Source organism: Nerophis ophidion, linkage group LG19 (assembly GCF_033978795.1).
Source record: "Nerophis ophidion isolate RoL-2023_Sa linkage group LG19, RoL_Noph_v1.0, whole genome shotgun sequence".
NCBI lineage: Eukaryota > Metazoa > Chordata > Actinopteri > Syngnathiformes > Syngnathidae > Nerophis > Nerophis ophidion.
The window spans coordinates 15,277,206-15,292,791 of NC_084629.1; the positions used below are offsets into that span (position 1 = coordinate 15,277,206).

Consider the following 15,586-nt stretch of genomic DNA (forward strand, 5'->3'; position numbering starts at 1 on the left):
CCGGGATGCTACAATATGCATCCCCCTACCACCAAACCCCGCCCCCCCACACATAAACCCCCTCTCCCCATCTCCCGAATTCGGAGGTCTCAAGGTTGGCAAGTATGACTGACTTAACTTTCGCCAGTCCCACCAGACACACCAACGTCCATCCATCCATCCATCCATTTTCTACCGCTTGTCCCTTTTGCGGTCGGGGGGGAGGGGGGGTTCTGGAGCCTATCTCAACTGCATTCGGGCGGAATGCGGTGTACACCCTGGACAAGTCGTCTCCTCATCTCAGTGCCATCACAGATAGACAGACAACATTCGTCTCACAATAACTTATTTATATCAATATGAAATTTATACATATGCATTTTTTAGGAGACGGTGTGGCAAAGTTGGGAGAGTGGCCGTGCCAGCAATCTACCATCCTAGTCACGTCTGTTGTGTCCTTGAGCAAGACACTTCACCCTTGCTCCTGATGGGTCCTGGTTAGCGCCGTGCATGGCAGCTCCCGCCATCAGCGTGTGAATGGGTGAATGTTGAAATAGTGTCAAAGCGCTTTGAGTTCCTTAAAAAGGTAGAAAAGTGCTTTACAAGTACAACTAATTTACCATTTACCATTATAAATATACAAACACAAATGTGATATACAAATAAATAAATCATTTGTATAAATAAACGCGTATTAGTGAATATATTTTTGAGATTTGATTGTAGCTGAGATAGGCACCAGCACTCCCCGCGACCCTAAAGGGACTAAGCGGTAGAAAAGAATAGATGGATGGATGGAAAATATATACAAATAAAAATGATAAATACAAAAATGTGACATACAAATAAATCAAGAATTTGTATAAATAAACATGTATTTGTAAAATATATTTTTGAGATTTAAAAATGTATACAAATAGAATTTATAAATATAAAAATGTGACGAACAAATAAATCAAGAATTTGTATAAAAAACGTGTATTTGTAAAATATATCTTTGAGATTTGAAAATACCGTATTTCCTTGAATTGCCACCGGGGCGTTAAAAAATTTAAAACCTCTTCTCACTCCTGCGCTTACCAAAGGCATGCGGTAAAAGTAAGCATGCGCTAATTGTTTTAAAACCTCTTCTCAATCCGGCACTTACCAAAGGTATGCAATACAAAATTGAGTGTGATGAAAGCTTGGACCTAAAATCCCACTGAATAGCTGTTAAACTTCTTCCCTTTATGTGATTTCAAATTACAGGTATTGAAATCAGCCTCCTCCATTTTGAAAATTACGACAGGGGAAGTGTCACTCGTGACGTCACAAGTTTGACCAGGCGGTAATACTAAGCATGCGCTAATTGTTCTGGGAAGCGAGTTTGACCCGGCAGTAATTCAAGGCAGGCGCATACTATATGCCCTGCGGCAATTCATGGAAATACGGTATATACAAATATAATTTATAAATATAAAAATGTGACAAACAAATAAATCAAGAATTTGTATGAATAAACGTGTAGTTGTGTATTTGTAAGCCGGCTTCTTCTCATCACCAAAGACATGCACCTGGGGATAGGTTGATTGGCATCACTAAATTGGCCCTAGTGTGTGAATGTTTTCTGTCTATCTGTGTTGGTCCTGCGATGACGTGGCGATTTGTCCAGGGTGTACTACGCCTTCCGCCTGAATGCAGCTGAGATGGGCTCCAGCACCCCCACGACCCTGAACGGGACAAGCGGTAGGAAATGGATGGATGGATGTAAAATGCTTGATTTTGTATTTGTATTGAATTTGTATATGTGGACTGCTATTTTGCTTTTGTGTCGATGAGACATTCCTCTCACAAACCAGGTTTACAAATAAATGTGACCTACCCACTCCCCTGAACAACCAGCTGAGGGCACTGCAGCCTGATAAGAGATCAGTATCAACATCGGGACAAGGTCATTAAACGGCTTTGATACTATAAAATAAGCAGCTAGCACGGTCTTAGCTTTAGCTAATACAGCGCCAATGTTAACTAGCTTAGGCCCGTTGTGCGTTCTCTCTGTAAAGACGTGGATTGTTTTTGTGCAGAGAACTCCGGGCATTTTGCATGTAATGCATGTAATGCTCTGTGACCCAGACCACTCAGGCTGCAGTGCCCTCTGCTGGTTGTTCAGGGGAATGTGTAGGTCACATTTATTTTTTGCATCTGGTTTATGGGAGGAATGTCTCATCGACACAAAAGCAAGAAAGCGATCCACATTTGCAAATTAAATACAAATACAAAACCAAACATATTTATATTCAAATCTAAAAAAGAATGTGTTCATGTTTACAAATACACATTTATTTATACAAATTCTTGGTTTATTTGTATATCACATTTTTATATTCATACATTTTATTTGTATATATATTCAAGTCTCAAAAATGAATGTACAAATACGCGTTTATTTATACAAATTATTTGTTTATTTGTAAATCACATTGGTATTTGTATATTTATTAATAAATGCATATGTATTAATATCATATTGATATATATACGTTAATGTGAGACAATTCTACTTCCATAGCAATAAGCTTGTGCAGAGATGCATTGTAAAACTTCTGATAGAAACAGGGTTCGTACGGGTGCTTAAAAACCTTGAAAATGCTTGGATTTTAATGTTGGGGTTTCAAGGTTTGAAAAATGCTTGAATTTTGGGTGAAGTGCTTGTAAATGCTTGGAAATGTATGTCATATTTCTCGGCAGTCTGACTCAATAGGCTAATTATAAAATGGAAAAAACAATCCTTAAAAATGAAAGCTACATGCTTAATCTGTTGGTTTTGCACAAGCCCTTACATTAGGTTGTTGTCATGCCAGTCAGTATCGCCCCCAAGAGGACAGTGGGGTATCGGTCCATTATGCCGGGAGGTTTTCGTTTTAATGAACATTGGATAGAAAATTACAAATACAATCTTTGGATAAAACGTGGACCAAATCAACGTGTAGCCTGCTGCAAAGTATGCAAAAAGGTCATCATCACCATATTTAAAGTTAAACTACCAATGGTTGTCACACACGCACTAGGTGTGGTGAAATTTGTCCTCTGCATTTGACCCATCCCCTTGTTCACCCTCTGGGAGGTGAGGGGAGCAGTGAGCAGCAGCGGTGGCCGCGCTCGGGGATAATTTTTGTTGATTTAACCCCCAATTCCAACCCTTGATGCTTATAGTCTTTGGTATGACTCGGCCAGGGTTTGAACTTACGACATACCGATCTCAGGGCGGACACTCTAACCACAAGGCCACTGAGCAGGTCTGAATATTTGAATTGTTTTGCAGAGTTATGGGGAAAATGATCAAAGGTGAGCAGTCAACGATGATATACAATGCACAAACTATGATTTAGATTGCACAATATATAATAAATTCACCATTCTGTTACATTTTAAAGACTAAAATCTTGTGGGCTCCACAAAAATGTATTTATAATACAATTAAACAGAATATCAGTAATTGCTGAGACTCGGAGAAGAAGTAAGACGTTTTCAGAATTGTAAACGTATGATGTTCCTTTATGTACATTTCTTAAACCTGTTCAAAATTACCTAAATCATTCCCATCATCATCATGGTGTTTTGTTGTACCCACATTAAAGGTCCTTTATTGTTTATTCACTATTATCCTCAGTTGGTATAGCAGCCACACGTCATAAAATCTCAAGGGGAATGAACGCCGGTCTCCCGTATCCCAGCAACGCTATATTCATATCATGTGACCTCAGCTCTGTTTATATAATGCAAACAACAGAGGACCAAGAACAAGGCTGTGGTTTTAAAAATGTGTTTATTTGGCTTATTCTGTCCTTGTCAAGTGTATGCAAGTCAATATGTTTACAAAATACTAATCAAATGTTTTAGAATGTCACTTCCCCCATTTTTTTAAAGACACATGACTGACATTGTAATGATCACCGCTTCCGATGGGCATTTCACTTGATTCATGGTAACAATTGATAAGAATTTGCATTTTTTGGGGGTGTAACTGATTAGTCGGGTCTTCCTAAAACAGTTGAGGCAAAATGAAGCCAAGTACATCGCTGCTACCAGCAGAGGCGCAGTTGATTCAGTTTCAACTAGTTTGCTGTCTAAAAAAGGACAATGTGATTTTTAACTACCACAACCTCTCCTCCTCATTCTGCTCTATACAACAATGACATGAAAACAGGAGTTCAGAAAATTCAGATAGGAATTATCCCATTCTATAACAAATAACAGTGAACTTGAGTGACCTAATTCTGTCACTTGTGTGTCGTTGAAAAATCGCGTCTTCATGAATTGGAGTGCAAAAAAAGTGCAGTACTTGACTGCAACCAGCAGAGGCGCTATTGCTTCAGTCCCAACTTGCTTGCTGTCTAAAGCAGTGGTCCCCAACCACCGGGGCACGGATTGATTGGTACCAGGCCGCAGAATAATTTTTTATTAATTTTGTTTTAATTATTATTATTTTTCAACATAAAAAACACGAGATACACTTACAATTAGTGCACCAACCCCAAAAACCTCCCTTTTTCATGACAACTCCCCCCCCCCCCCCAAAAAAAACACAGGGCCGCGTGACAAATTATCAAGCGTTGACCGGTCCGCAGCTTCAAAAAGGTTGGGGACCACTGGTCTAAAGGACAGCATGGCATCAGGTTGTGGAAGTTGAGCTGCATCCACAAAGACATTGCTATGGCACAACTCTTCCTCTACTCCTCATTTTGCTCAATACAACACTGACATGGAAACAGGAATTCAGAACATTCAGGGAGACATTCTCCCATTCTCCAGTTTGCTATTTATAGAATAGCAGCATTATGGCAACTCAAGCTACAGCCCAACTCCTCCATAACATTAGCAGTAAAAAAAAAAACTCTGTCAAAGTAAACATGATAATAACGCACTATTAATGCACATGCGTGCTGACTCGTTTTTGACCAATGGTCCATTCTGTAGCGTAGGAAATGTAATGGCGTTCAGTTATTGTTGAGCCGCAACTCGTAAATAGCAAGCAAGAATGTACAAGGAAAAGGGGACATTATGGAAATCCTGTGTCCAAAGTTGTTTTCCTGACAATACAAAACTATTTTACCTTGAAGAAAGAATAAGCTTTACTTCCTTGTTTGGATTACGGTTGAGTGCATTGATAACATAAAATGTAGATGGTTACAGTAACTGCAGTAGTAAAATTGAATAAAAGCTAATCAGAATAGAAAGATGGTGAGCAGGAAGTTTAGATTCATTTTTTTATCTCAGAACTTTCACGTCTTCAAAACACCTCTTCTCATACTAATCACACAATAATAGCGCTGCGTGTTAAATCTGGTCTAACAACCATAACAAAATAAACATTACGATCATGCTTTGTCAAAGATGTTTTGCAGTGTAATATATTATATTTCTACCTAAATAAATGTTTTATAGCAGATTGAAAAAAAGTGTATACTACTTTATAATATGATTATGATAGAGATATGAATTAACTTGTTCAACATGATACAGAATATCTTAAGCATTTTTTCAGGTAGAAATATCACAGATTACATTACCATACATCTTGGACAATCAAACCATGACCATAAGAATCCACATTTTGTGCTATTAACGCGTGAAAAGCATGGTGTCGCTTTTCTCCTCCGAAGTGCTTTGACAGCAATAATACGAAATATGAATCCCTACAAAACAAACAAAAAAATATGGCAATCCGGCACTTTTTTGGGGAATGTTGCCTATCATTCACAATTCTTATGTAAGACAAGAACACATATGTTTAAGTTTTTCTAATGCTTTTTAAAAAATAAATACGAACTAAAGTCTGCTTACAATGGAGCATAAGGGAGCTGCTCTAATCTGCCAAAAAACATCCCAACACCACTATTAAGGTCTTATATACATTATGTAAGTATATATGTAATGTAGTAATGGGCACATTCATAATAACATTTAATATTTACATATTTTGATAATTTTTGGAATTTTCAGCGCATTAATTTCAAAAACGCATCACAACTTTTTTTTTGTTCAACTAAATCACTGATCAAAAGTCACTGCAGACTTCATGAGAGCCAACAGGCATGATGAAACGTCACTTAATGTACACTGTCTGCTGTCATTAGTATGCCGACTGTTGGAATCTTCTTATCTTCCCGTTTAGATGGAACCAAGCATCTTTAAGTGTCGTTTTTTGCCATTTCAGGTCTAAATAGGCTGTCAATGTGTACCAACTTGTTGGATTACATCCTCAGACTTCATGAGAGCCAACAGGTATAATAAAACATCACTTACTGTACAATGTCTGCTGTCATTAGCATGCCGACTTATTGAATCTTGTTATATTCCCGTTTAGATGGAACCAAGCATCTTTATAGGCTGTCAAAGTGTACCAACTTGTTGGATTACATCCTCAGACTTCATGATAGCCAACAGGTATAATAAAACATCACTTACTGTACGATTTATGCTGTCATTAGCATGCCGACTGTTGGAATCTTGTTATATTCACGTTTAGATGGAACCAAGCATCGTTAAGTGTCGTTATTCGCCATTTCAGGTCTAACTAGGCTGCCAAAGTGTACCAACTTGTTGGTTTACATCCTCATCCTTCTACACTCCAGGTGAGAGGCATGATTTATGATCCACAATAAACTTCCACAAGCAGGAAAGCTAGGATACAGCTAATCGTTCGATATTGTTCACATAGATTGTGGTCACGGCTTGTCATGTGTTAGCGCTTATAAACAATATCACCAATACTTGCTAAATATTCAAGTCACGAAATGTAAATAGAGTACTGTTGGCGGTTTTTGGATGTTTTTAATTGGGTTTTATGAGTTAAAATGGATTAAAAAAACATCTGTCTTAATGTATTTCATAATGATTGTGAACAATAGGTAAAATTAAAAGAAAAAAGTGTAGTTCCCCTTTATGTGGAATGTGCAACCAGCAAAGGCGCTGTTGATAATGTTTTGACACGTTTCTGCTCTAAATAAAACGTCAACACGTTGGCTGTCGAAAGCTAAACTATGGCCTTCGTTATTGCAACATTATTCTGTTCGATACACCGATGACATGGAAATAGGAGTTCATAACATTCAGATAGACATTTTCAACCACAACGTTACAAGTAAAAAAGAAATAAATTATTCAACTGTTAACAATTCCGTCAATTGTGTGATATCCATCCATCTTCTTCCGCTTATCCGAGGTCGGGTCGCGGGGGCAGCAGCCTAAGCAGGGAAGCCCAGACTTCCCTCTCCCCAGCCACATCATCTGGCTCTTCCCGGGGGATCCCGAGGCGTTCCCAGGCCAGCCGGGAGACATAGTCTTCCCAACGTGTCCTGGGTCTTCCCCGTGGTCTCCTACCGGTTGGACGTGCCCTAAACACCTCCCTAGGGAGGCGTTCGGGAGGCATCCTGACCAGATGCCCGAGCCACCTCATCTGGCTCCTCTCGATGTGGAGGAGCAGTGGCTTTACTTTGAGCTCCTCTCGGATGACAGAGCTTCTCACCCTATCTCTAAGCTCCTTCTTCACCACAACGGATTGGTACAATTGTGTGATATTGATTGTTAATTGATGGCCTTTAAATGGAGTGGGCTACTTGGCTGCAACCAGCAGAGGCGTCTTAACACGTTTTCGCTCTAAAAAATAGTCAACATGTCCGCAGTGAAAACCAACACAAATGATGTAAAAATCACAAGCAAGAGGGAGGAAATTCGTATGTACTTGATAATCAGATTAACCTTAAAAAGTTGACATTTTGCGTCTTTCACACTGCCGACTGCGTCTCGCTGCAGACGTAAATGTTGCTTGGTCGCACCCTCCTTCGGCTCCGCCCTGCCACTTTTGGACACAGACGGCAGCTTTTTGGGACAAATTCCTGACACGCCTCCCGGAACTTTCGGATCCTCCAGCAGTAGATGATGGGATTGAAAACCGTCTTCAGGTAGCTGAGCCACAGGGCGCCTATGCTGATGGGGTAGAAGACCGGGCTGTAGTAGAAGCGGCGGCTGAACACTGCCAGCAGGCTCACCACGGTGTATGGCAGCCAGCACGCTGAGAAGCCCACGAAGAGGATGAGGATGGTGGTGAAGGCTCTGGTTTTGAAGCTCATGTCCACTTTAATGTGGGGGTGTCTCTGCAGCCCGATGAGCCTCCGTTTGCTGACTTGGTTGAGGGCCGGCAGGCAGGAGTGCTCGCTGGCGTGGCTGTGGACACGCAGGGTGTTGTGGCGAACTGTGCTAAGGATGCACAAGTAAGAGTAGAGCATGACGGAAAAGGGGGCGAAGAAGACCGCAACCGCCAAGAGGATGGCATAGGCCCGGTCGGCCACGGACTCACTGTAACCCAACACACACTGCGGCGCCCAGGCATCCCCTATGTCTGCGGCCCCGGTCCTCCAGCCCACGACGGACGGTAAAGAGATGCATAAACTTAACAACCACGACCCTGCGATCAAGACCTTTGCTCTGTGCGGCGTCAACTTGTCCTGGCGCTGTACGATGATGAGAAAGCGGTCCACGCTGATGATGAGGAGTATGGACACTCCCTCCAAGACAAAGAGCCAGTAGAGCATGATGGAGGCGCGGCAGAATCCTCTCCCAAAACTCCAGTCGCCGCTCCCTAGCGTGACGGCGGTGAAGGGCATGCACAGGAGCGACAGCATGATGTCCGAGAAGGCCAGCGTGGCGAGGAGGAGGTTGATGGCGGACCGCATGGCCGGCTTCTGGTAGACGATCAAGCACACGATGGAGTTGCCCAGGAATCCGATGGTGATCATGAAGATCATGACGGCGGCCAGAGTCACGCGCAACGTGACTGATATGAGAGGCGCCCCCGGGTCGGATGGCGTGCTCTTTGTGGTTTCAACGACGTCATCCGGCTCCATCAGGTCGCAGCCCTCCAGCAGGCTTTCATTGCAAAAAGCCATGATGCTGCTTAATCAGACAACGTCGACGTGGGAAGGATGCTTGGTCGCCGTCAAAGGCACAGCTGCTGTGCCATCTGAAACATAGACATAAAATTCATCGCTGGCTTAGATTCACTTAATCAGACACTTAAGTGACGCCAATCAAACAGGAACAATTACAATGTTGTTGAAGGCTGTAGCTTTACAGCAGTGGTTCTTAACGTTGTTGGAAGTACCGAACCCCAGTTAGTTTCATATGCACATTCACCGAACCGCTCTCAGTGGAAAAAAAAATGTTTTTTTTTTCAAATTCAAGACAAAGTTATGTGTTTTTGGTAACACTTTAGTATGGAGAACATATTCTAAGTAACAAAGACTTAATTTAAAGGTTTTTGGACACTAGGGGAACATATTCTAAGTAACAAAGACTTAATTTGGAGTTATTTGGTTAGGGTTAGTGTTAAGGTTAGGGTTAGAGGGTTAGGGTTATAATGAGGCCATGCCGAATAAGGCATTAATAAGTACTTAATAATGACTAGTTAAGAGCCAATATGTTACTAATTTGCATGTTAATAAGCAACTAATTAATAGTGAATATGTCCCCCATACTAAAGTGTTACCATGTTTTTTTACTGGTGCACAAAATGAACCGTGCATGAACATCACCTTGTTCAAAGAACAAAACCGACACTAAACTCACACTAGAATGCTTAAACTCACAACAAATTACACACCTGCAAATCAGTGTGATTTCTGCTGTTGCCTTATCTGTAATACACCGATAGGGAGAAGTTTTTATTGAAACGATGAGTGAGGCAGACTCACCGAACCCCTAGGGTTCGATCGAACCCAGGTTAAGAACCACTGCTTTACAGTGTCTGTTATATGCATTATGTAAAAAATATGTATACAAAAATGACCTTTGTTCGTGTTTTGGGTGAAACAAACAAAATAATGTCCACCAAATGTGTAGCTTCCTACTTTACATTATTAAAAAAACAACACGTTGATTGGCATCACTAAAGTGGCCCTAGTGTGTGAATGTGGGCGTGAACGTTGTCCTTTTATCTGTGTTGGCACTGTGATGAGGTGGCCACTTGTCCAGAGTGTACCCTGCCTTACCCCCTCGAGGGCAGCTGGGATAGGCTCCAGTTCCCCCCATATACACACACACTGTGACCCCAAGAGCGACATGCGGTAGAAAATGGAAGGATGGATGATGAAAAATCAATCAATAATATGTTTAAAGGACCTAATTAGGGGTTACTCATCTATAGCAGTGGTTCTCAACCTTTTTTCGGTGATGTACCCCCTGTGAACATTTTTTTTTAATTCAAGTACTCCCTAATCAGAGCGAAGCATTTTTGGTTGAAAAAAAGAGATAAAGAAGTAAAATAAAGCACTATATCATCAATTTCTGATTTATTAAATTGTATAACAGTGCAAAATATTACTCATTTGTAGTGGTCTTTCCTGAACTATTTGAAAAAAAATATATACAAATAACTAAAAACTTGTTGAAAAATAAACAAGTGATTCAATTATAAATAAAGATTTCTACACATAGAAGTAATCAACTTAAAGTGCCCTCTTTGGGGATTGTAATAGAGATCCATCTGGATTCATGAACTTAATTCTAAACATTTCTTCACAAAAAAAATAAATCTTTAACATCAATATTTATGAAACATGTCCACAAAAAATAAAGCTGTCAACACTGAATATTGCATTGTTGCATTTATTTTCAGTTTATGAACTTACATTCATATTTTGTTGAAGTATTATTCAATAATGATATTTATAAAGGATTTCTGAATTGTTGCTAATTTTGAAATATTTAAAAAAAAATCTCACGTACTCCTTGGCATACCTTCAAGTACCCCCAGGGGTACGCGTACCCACATTTGAGAACCACTGATCTATAGCAACTTACATAATGATGTAACTAGCGCTCCTTATTGAACTAATTACAGAGTCTTCTATAATTGCCGGGTGCATGGTCTGCAAAGCAAATTGGTTTTATGCTGTGTTCCATTTGTTGAGAGTCAACTTGAGGGCTATAAAATATCAAGTTTATAGCAGTTTTCAAAGTTGACCATCTTCCTAGCTTGGTGCCACAACCTTCTACTATACAGGAGAGATTGATGATTTATGACCAAGCATTAACAGAAGCCGTTCAAGCTTCTTAATTTATCGCTTCCGGTGTTATTAGCATTGATGGGCAAGCTACTTGGAAAATGTAGTTAGATGAGCTACAAGTTACTTTCGCTTAAATGTAGCTAAGCTTCAGGGGAAGCTAGCCCCATAAAATTGTAGCAAGCTACACTACAAGCGACACTGCAAATGTAGCTTGCTACCTCAAAGCTACTTATATGACCCACAGAATGACATACATTTAGCTACAGACCCCCAATTTACGGCATTTATATCTGTGGGCCCACATACCGTATATAATATCAATGTTAATGTAACCCAGAGTGTACAAATGGAGAACAACTAACTCCCGAGGTCCCCGCACCACACTGTATATATAAATATATTTTAGTTTGCCTTTTCTTTGGCCCATTCTTATAATGTTGTGTATTTTCTATGCATCTAAAACGGTATCCATCTATATATTGACAAAAAAAAACAATGACTTGCTTTGTTTGGGAACATTTAAGGGACGGCGTGGCGCAGTGGAAGAGTGGCCGTGCGCAACCCGAGGGTCACTGGTTCAAATCCCACCTAGAACCAACCTTGTCACGTCCGTTGTGTCCTGAGCAAGACACTTCACCCTTGCTCCTGATGGGTGCTGGTTGGTGCGTTGCATGGCAGCTCCCTCCATCAGTGTGTGAATGTGTGTGTGAATGGGTAAATGTGGAAGTAGTGTCAAAGCGCTTTGAGTACCTTGAAGGTAGAAAAGCGCTATACAAGTACAACCCATTTATCATTTATTTATTTAACATTTGGTAAAAGTTATGTGCGGTAAAAATGTTCATGAAATCAACTCACCTTAATGTGTGTTCCTAAGTGTGTGATGTACGTCTTAGATAAAGAGAGTAGTTATGATTTTGGTGCACATAGTAAACAACAAAAAATTAAGGTTTTGGTCAGTGTTTTCTCTAAACTCATACATTTGTCTAAATATGGCCAAGGACACGCAATATTGTGGGTTTCCTGCATGTTGTCTTCATCACTAAAATATAAATCTAATATGCAGGAGAGAATTTCTCTGCCATTTTAAAGAATGTTTTTTTTTTTAGGTCAACTTGAAGCGTACCGCTGTCTCCGACTCCCTTGTTGTCATGTGACATGAGTGCTTGTCTGTTATGATTTGGCTTACTAGTTTCGATGAACCGCCTTAACTTGCCTCTGATTGTCCTCTCCATAATGTTTAGCCCTAACCTTAGCCTATTTTGACTCATCATACGAAGAATACCAATCATCATGGATTTTCTCCGGATGTATGGATGTTCTCATCCAACCAGGTCATTGTATTTTCACCATATTTTTGGGCCTGGATTTGCAGTCCATTTTCTCTCTTTGTAGCTTGTAGCTTTGATGTTAGCTACCTCGCTATGTGGGTCTAAAAATAGCTAAGCTACGTAGCTTCACTACATGTAGCTCGTTACTGCCCATCACTGGTTATTAGCAGATCAAGCTAGCAGGAGAGCTGGCGACTCCCTAGTGCAGTGTTTTTCAACCACTGTTCCGCGGCACACTAGTGTGCCGTGAGATACAGTCTGGTGTGCTGTGGGAGATTATGTTATTTCACCTAATTGGGTTAAAAATATTTTTTGCAAACCAGTAATTACAATGTGCCGTTGTTGAGTGTCTGCACTGTCAAGAGCTCGGCAGCGTAACCATGTAATACTCTTCCATATCAGTCGGTGGCAGCAGGTAGATAATTGCTTTGTAAATGTCAACATGGTTTGTCATGATCACAATATGCAGACAAGCGGGAGACAATGTGAAGGAAAGGTATATAACGCTTGAACCAAAAATAAACAAAAAGCGAGTGCCGCTAAGTAAAGCCATTGAAGCTTCGGGATTGCTATGCAAAATTAAACTAAAACTAAACTGGCTGCAAAGTAAACAAAAACAGAATGCTGGACGACAGCAAGGACTTACAGCGCATGGAGCAGACAGTGTCCACAAAGTGCATCCGTACATGACATGACAATCAACAATGTCCCCACAAAGAAGGATAGTAACAACTTGCATAGTCTTGATTGCGAAGACAAAGCCTATGTGGGGAATAGCACTCAGGGAAGACATTGAACTGCTACAGGAAAATACCAACAAAACGGGAAAAGCCCCCAAAAATAGGAACGCAAGACAAAAACTAAAACACTACATACAGGAAAACACCAAAAACTTCAAAATAAGTTACGGTGTAATGTGACAGGTCGTGACAGCACACTTACTTTGAGACAAGAGCTAAAGTTTTGCATGGTTGGTTATGATCTGAATTCATATCCAACAATTGTGAGAACTATTTTTTATTGTCAATATCGGCTGATGAGTTTAACTTTTTTATATTTTCTGCCGGTGGCGTGCCTCGGGATTTTTTCAATGAAATAAATGTGCCTTGGCTCAGAAAAGGTTGAAAAACACTGCGCTAGTGGTTGGAGGAGCTAGGCGATGTGTAGCGACGCCAGAAAAGTTGTTCCTCTGTGTTAGCTCTTACAATAACAATGTCCTTATTTCTTGGTTAATATGCAGGGAATGGCATATAAATGGAGCATTGTTGACAGTTTTTGGATGTTTTTTGTTTTGAGGACTGTATAGGGGATTATAGATTAATCTCATTGCCTGCTTTGCACTAGCAGTTTTTTTAACTATTTTGAATGCACATTAGAGAGAAAAAACATGTGTTCTAGAACAATGGGGAAATAGTTTTCCTTTACCAAACAAGGTTCCCTGTCTGTTGTTCAACAGAGTTACATCAAAACTAACTTACCATTTACCAAATACAGTACATGCCACACCAAAATCGAGGACAAAACTACAGTAAATTGAGCACTATTATGTCGATGTGAGTGGAGGCTGGAAAAAAAATACGCCATCTGTTTACAACCGCATCAAATTTAGCCTTGAATGCAGTTGATGATTAACAAGTGAAACCACCACCATTGATCATAACAATATGTTTATTTTTGTGGTCGTAGACCTGCACTGCTTAATATTGCATTGAGCCTCCATACATAAGGACACGTTTATGGTAATTTAACACACCCAAATTTTAGCAGGATGTGAACGACAAGCCTCAGCGAGCATTGTTTCTCATTTATGTGGACTTATGGCTCATTGCGTGTCCCTAGGACACAGTATGTAAATGACCATTTACTACAATTTCGGCCAAATCTGCAAACATGTAGTGGTTTGTGTGCTACATGATGCACACAAATCACGACACTATTTAATTTGCAATCGTGCATTTCAACACATTGTGTACTGTATATACATTAAAACTATCATGAGTAAAATCGCTATTTTAAAAGCGACATTCTTACACTAAATGATGGCTGGCTGTTGCTACGGCAACAAGGGGTTAGCGGCTCCATGGCAACAAGCATCTTATAGCTCCATCCTCCGTGACTAAATATATTCTTTATAGCATATCAATATTACCTCTATTTCACCTGATCTTGTTGGATTTGAATACAAAAATGATATATTTAAAAGACAACATACCTATGTTACACGCCCTTGTTTTGAAAGGACATTACATAATCTCTCAGATTAAATTGCTACATTGGAAGTATATTAAGTAACATATGCATATAGGGATCAAATAAAAAACAAAAAACAAACACGTGTTTGTTTCATACAATAATGATTCCGATTATTGTTTGTATTATTTCTGCCTGTCATGGAGCAGATTTGATAGCAGTTCAATGGAGAAAGCCTTCGGACCCACCTTGCAGCTCACACGTTTGGAGTGTAAAACTGTCCTTGTCGTCCTGGTCTCATGTCCCCCTCTTGCATGGTGCCTTCTTTCACTCGGCTCTGTTCTGCCGCCACGGCGTAGCAAACCAAATATATAATACACTGAAATGGAAATATAAATTTCAATATTCCGTAACGGGATCGGTCGGCTCTGTGCCGCCTGCAGACGGCGCAATGACGCCTCGAGAAGCATGTGGAGGACGATTTAAAGAGGCAGTGCGTAAAATTGTGAAAAAAAAAAATATATATATATATACAGTATATATTAATGTAAACATTAAAAATTGTCAAAATATTGTATTTATTTAATTCAGCTTTTTATTGGATTTTTAAATTATTGTTTTCTTTATTGCCTACAGTAGATGATCTAAAGGAAGTGTAGTCTAAATGTAGGAAGGTAAAAATAAAAAAAAGTACATTAATAAAATAATACGCGATTGCAAAAACAGTGTGATTTATTTTAACTGGACATGTCTATGTGATTGTGTAGCGCAGGAAAAAATGTTATCGTGCAAGTGTACCAAATGGTGTGACCGATGACTGTAACTAACTTTCTTGAAATATTCATCCATCTATCTATTTCCTACCGCTTGTCCATTTCGGGGTCGCAGGGGTGCTTTTGGCCTATATATATATATATATATATATATATATATATATATATATATATTTATATATATATACACACATACATGTATATATGTGTATATGTATGTATATTTCTATGTGTGTATTTGTATGTATGTATATATATGTTAATGTATGTA

General features: G+C 39.8%; 1 protein-coding gene and 1 long non-coding RNA gene across 2 annotated transcripts; one reads left to right on the forward strand and one right to left on the reverse strand.

Moving 5' to 3' along the window:
- Positions 1–4,548: 4,548 nt before the first annotated feature.
- gpr45 (G protein-coupled receptor 45) lies at positions 4,549–14,977 on the reverse strand. The gene is made up of 2 exons (XM_061878837.1): positions 14,791–14,977; positions 4,549–8,980 (listed from the first exon to the last, which is right to left on the reverse strand). Exon 2 carries the CDS (start codon positions 8,904–8,906, stop codon positions 7,746–7,748), a length of 1,161 nt encoding a protein of 386 aa, XP_061734821.1. The 5' UTR covers positions 8,907–8,980; positions 14,791–14,977; the 3' UTR covers positions 4,549–7,745.
- Positions 6,174–11,688, forward strand: LOC133537753 (uncharacterized). Its single transcript, XR_009802826.1, has 4 exons — positions 6,174–6,243; positions 6,326–6,405; positions 6,530–6,593; positions 11,549–11,688. It is a non-coding gene; the product is annotated as an uncharacterized LOC133537753 (long non-coding RNA).
- Positions 14,978–15,586: the final 609 nt, after the last annotated feature.

Bases quoted from the DNA above. Each gene is read 5' to 3' on its own strand.
- gpr45 (XM_061878837.1), bottom strand. From the start codon at position 8,906: ATGGCTTTTTGCAATGAAAGCCTGCTGGAGGGCTGCGACCTGATGGAG.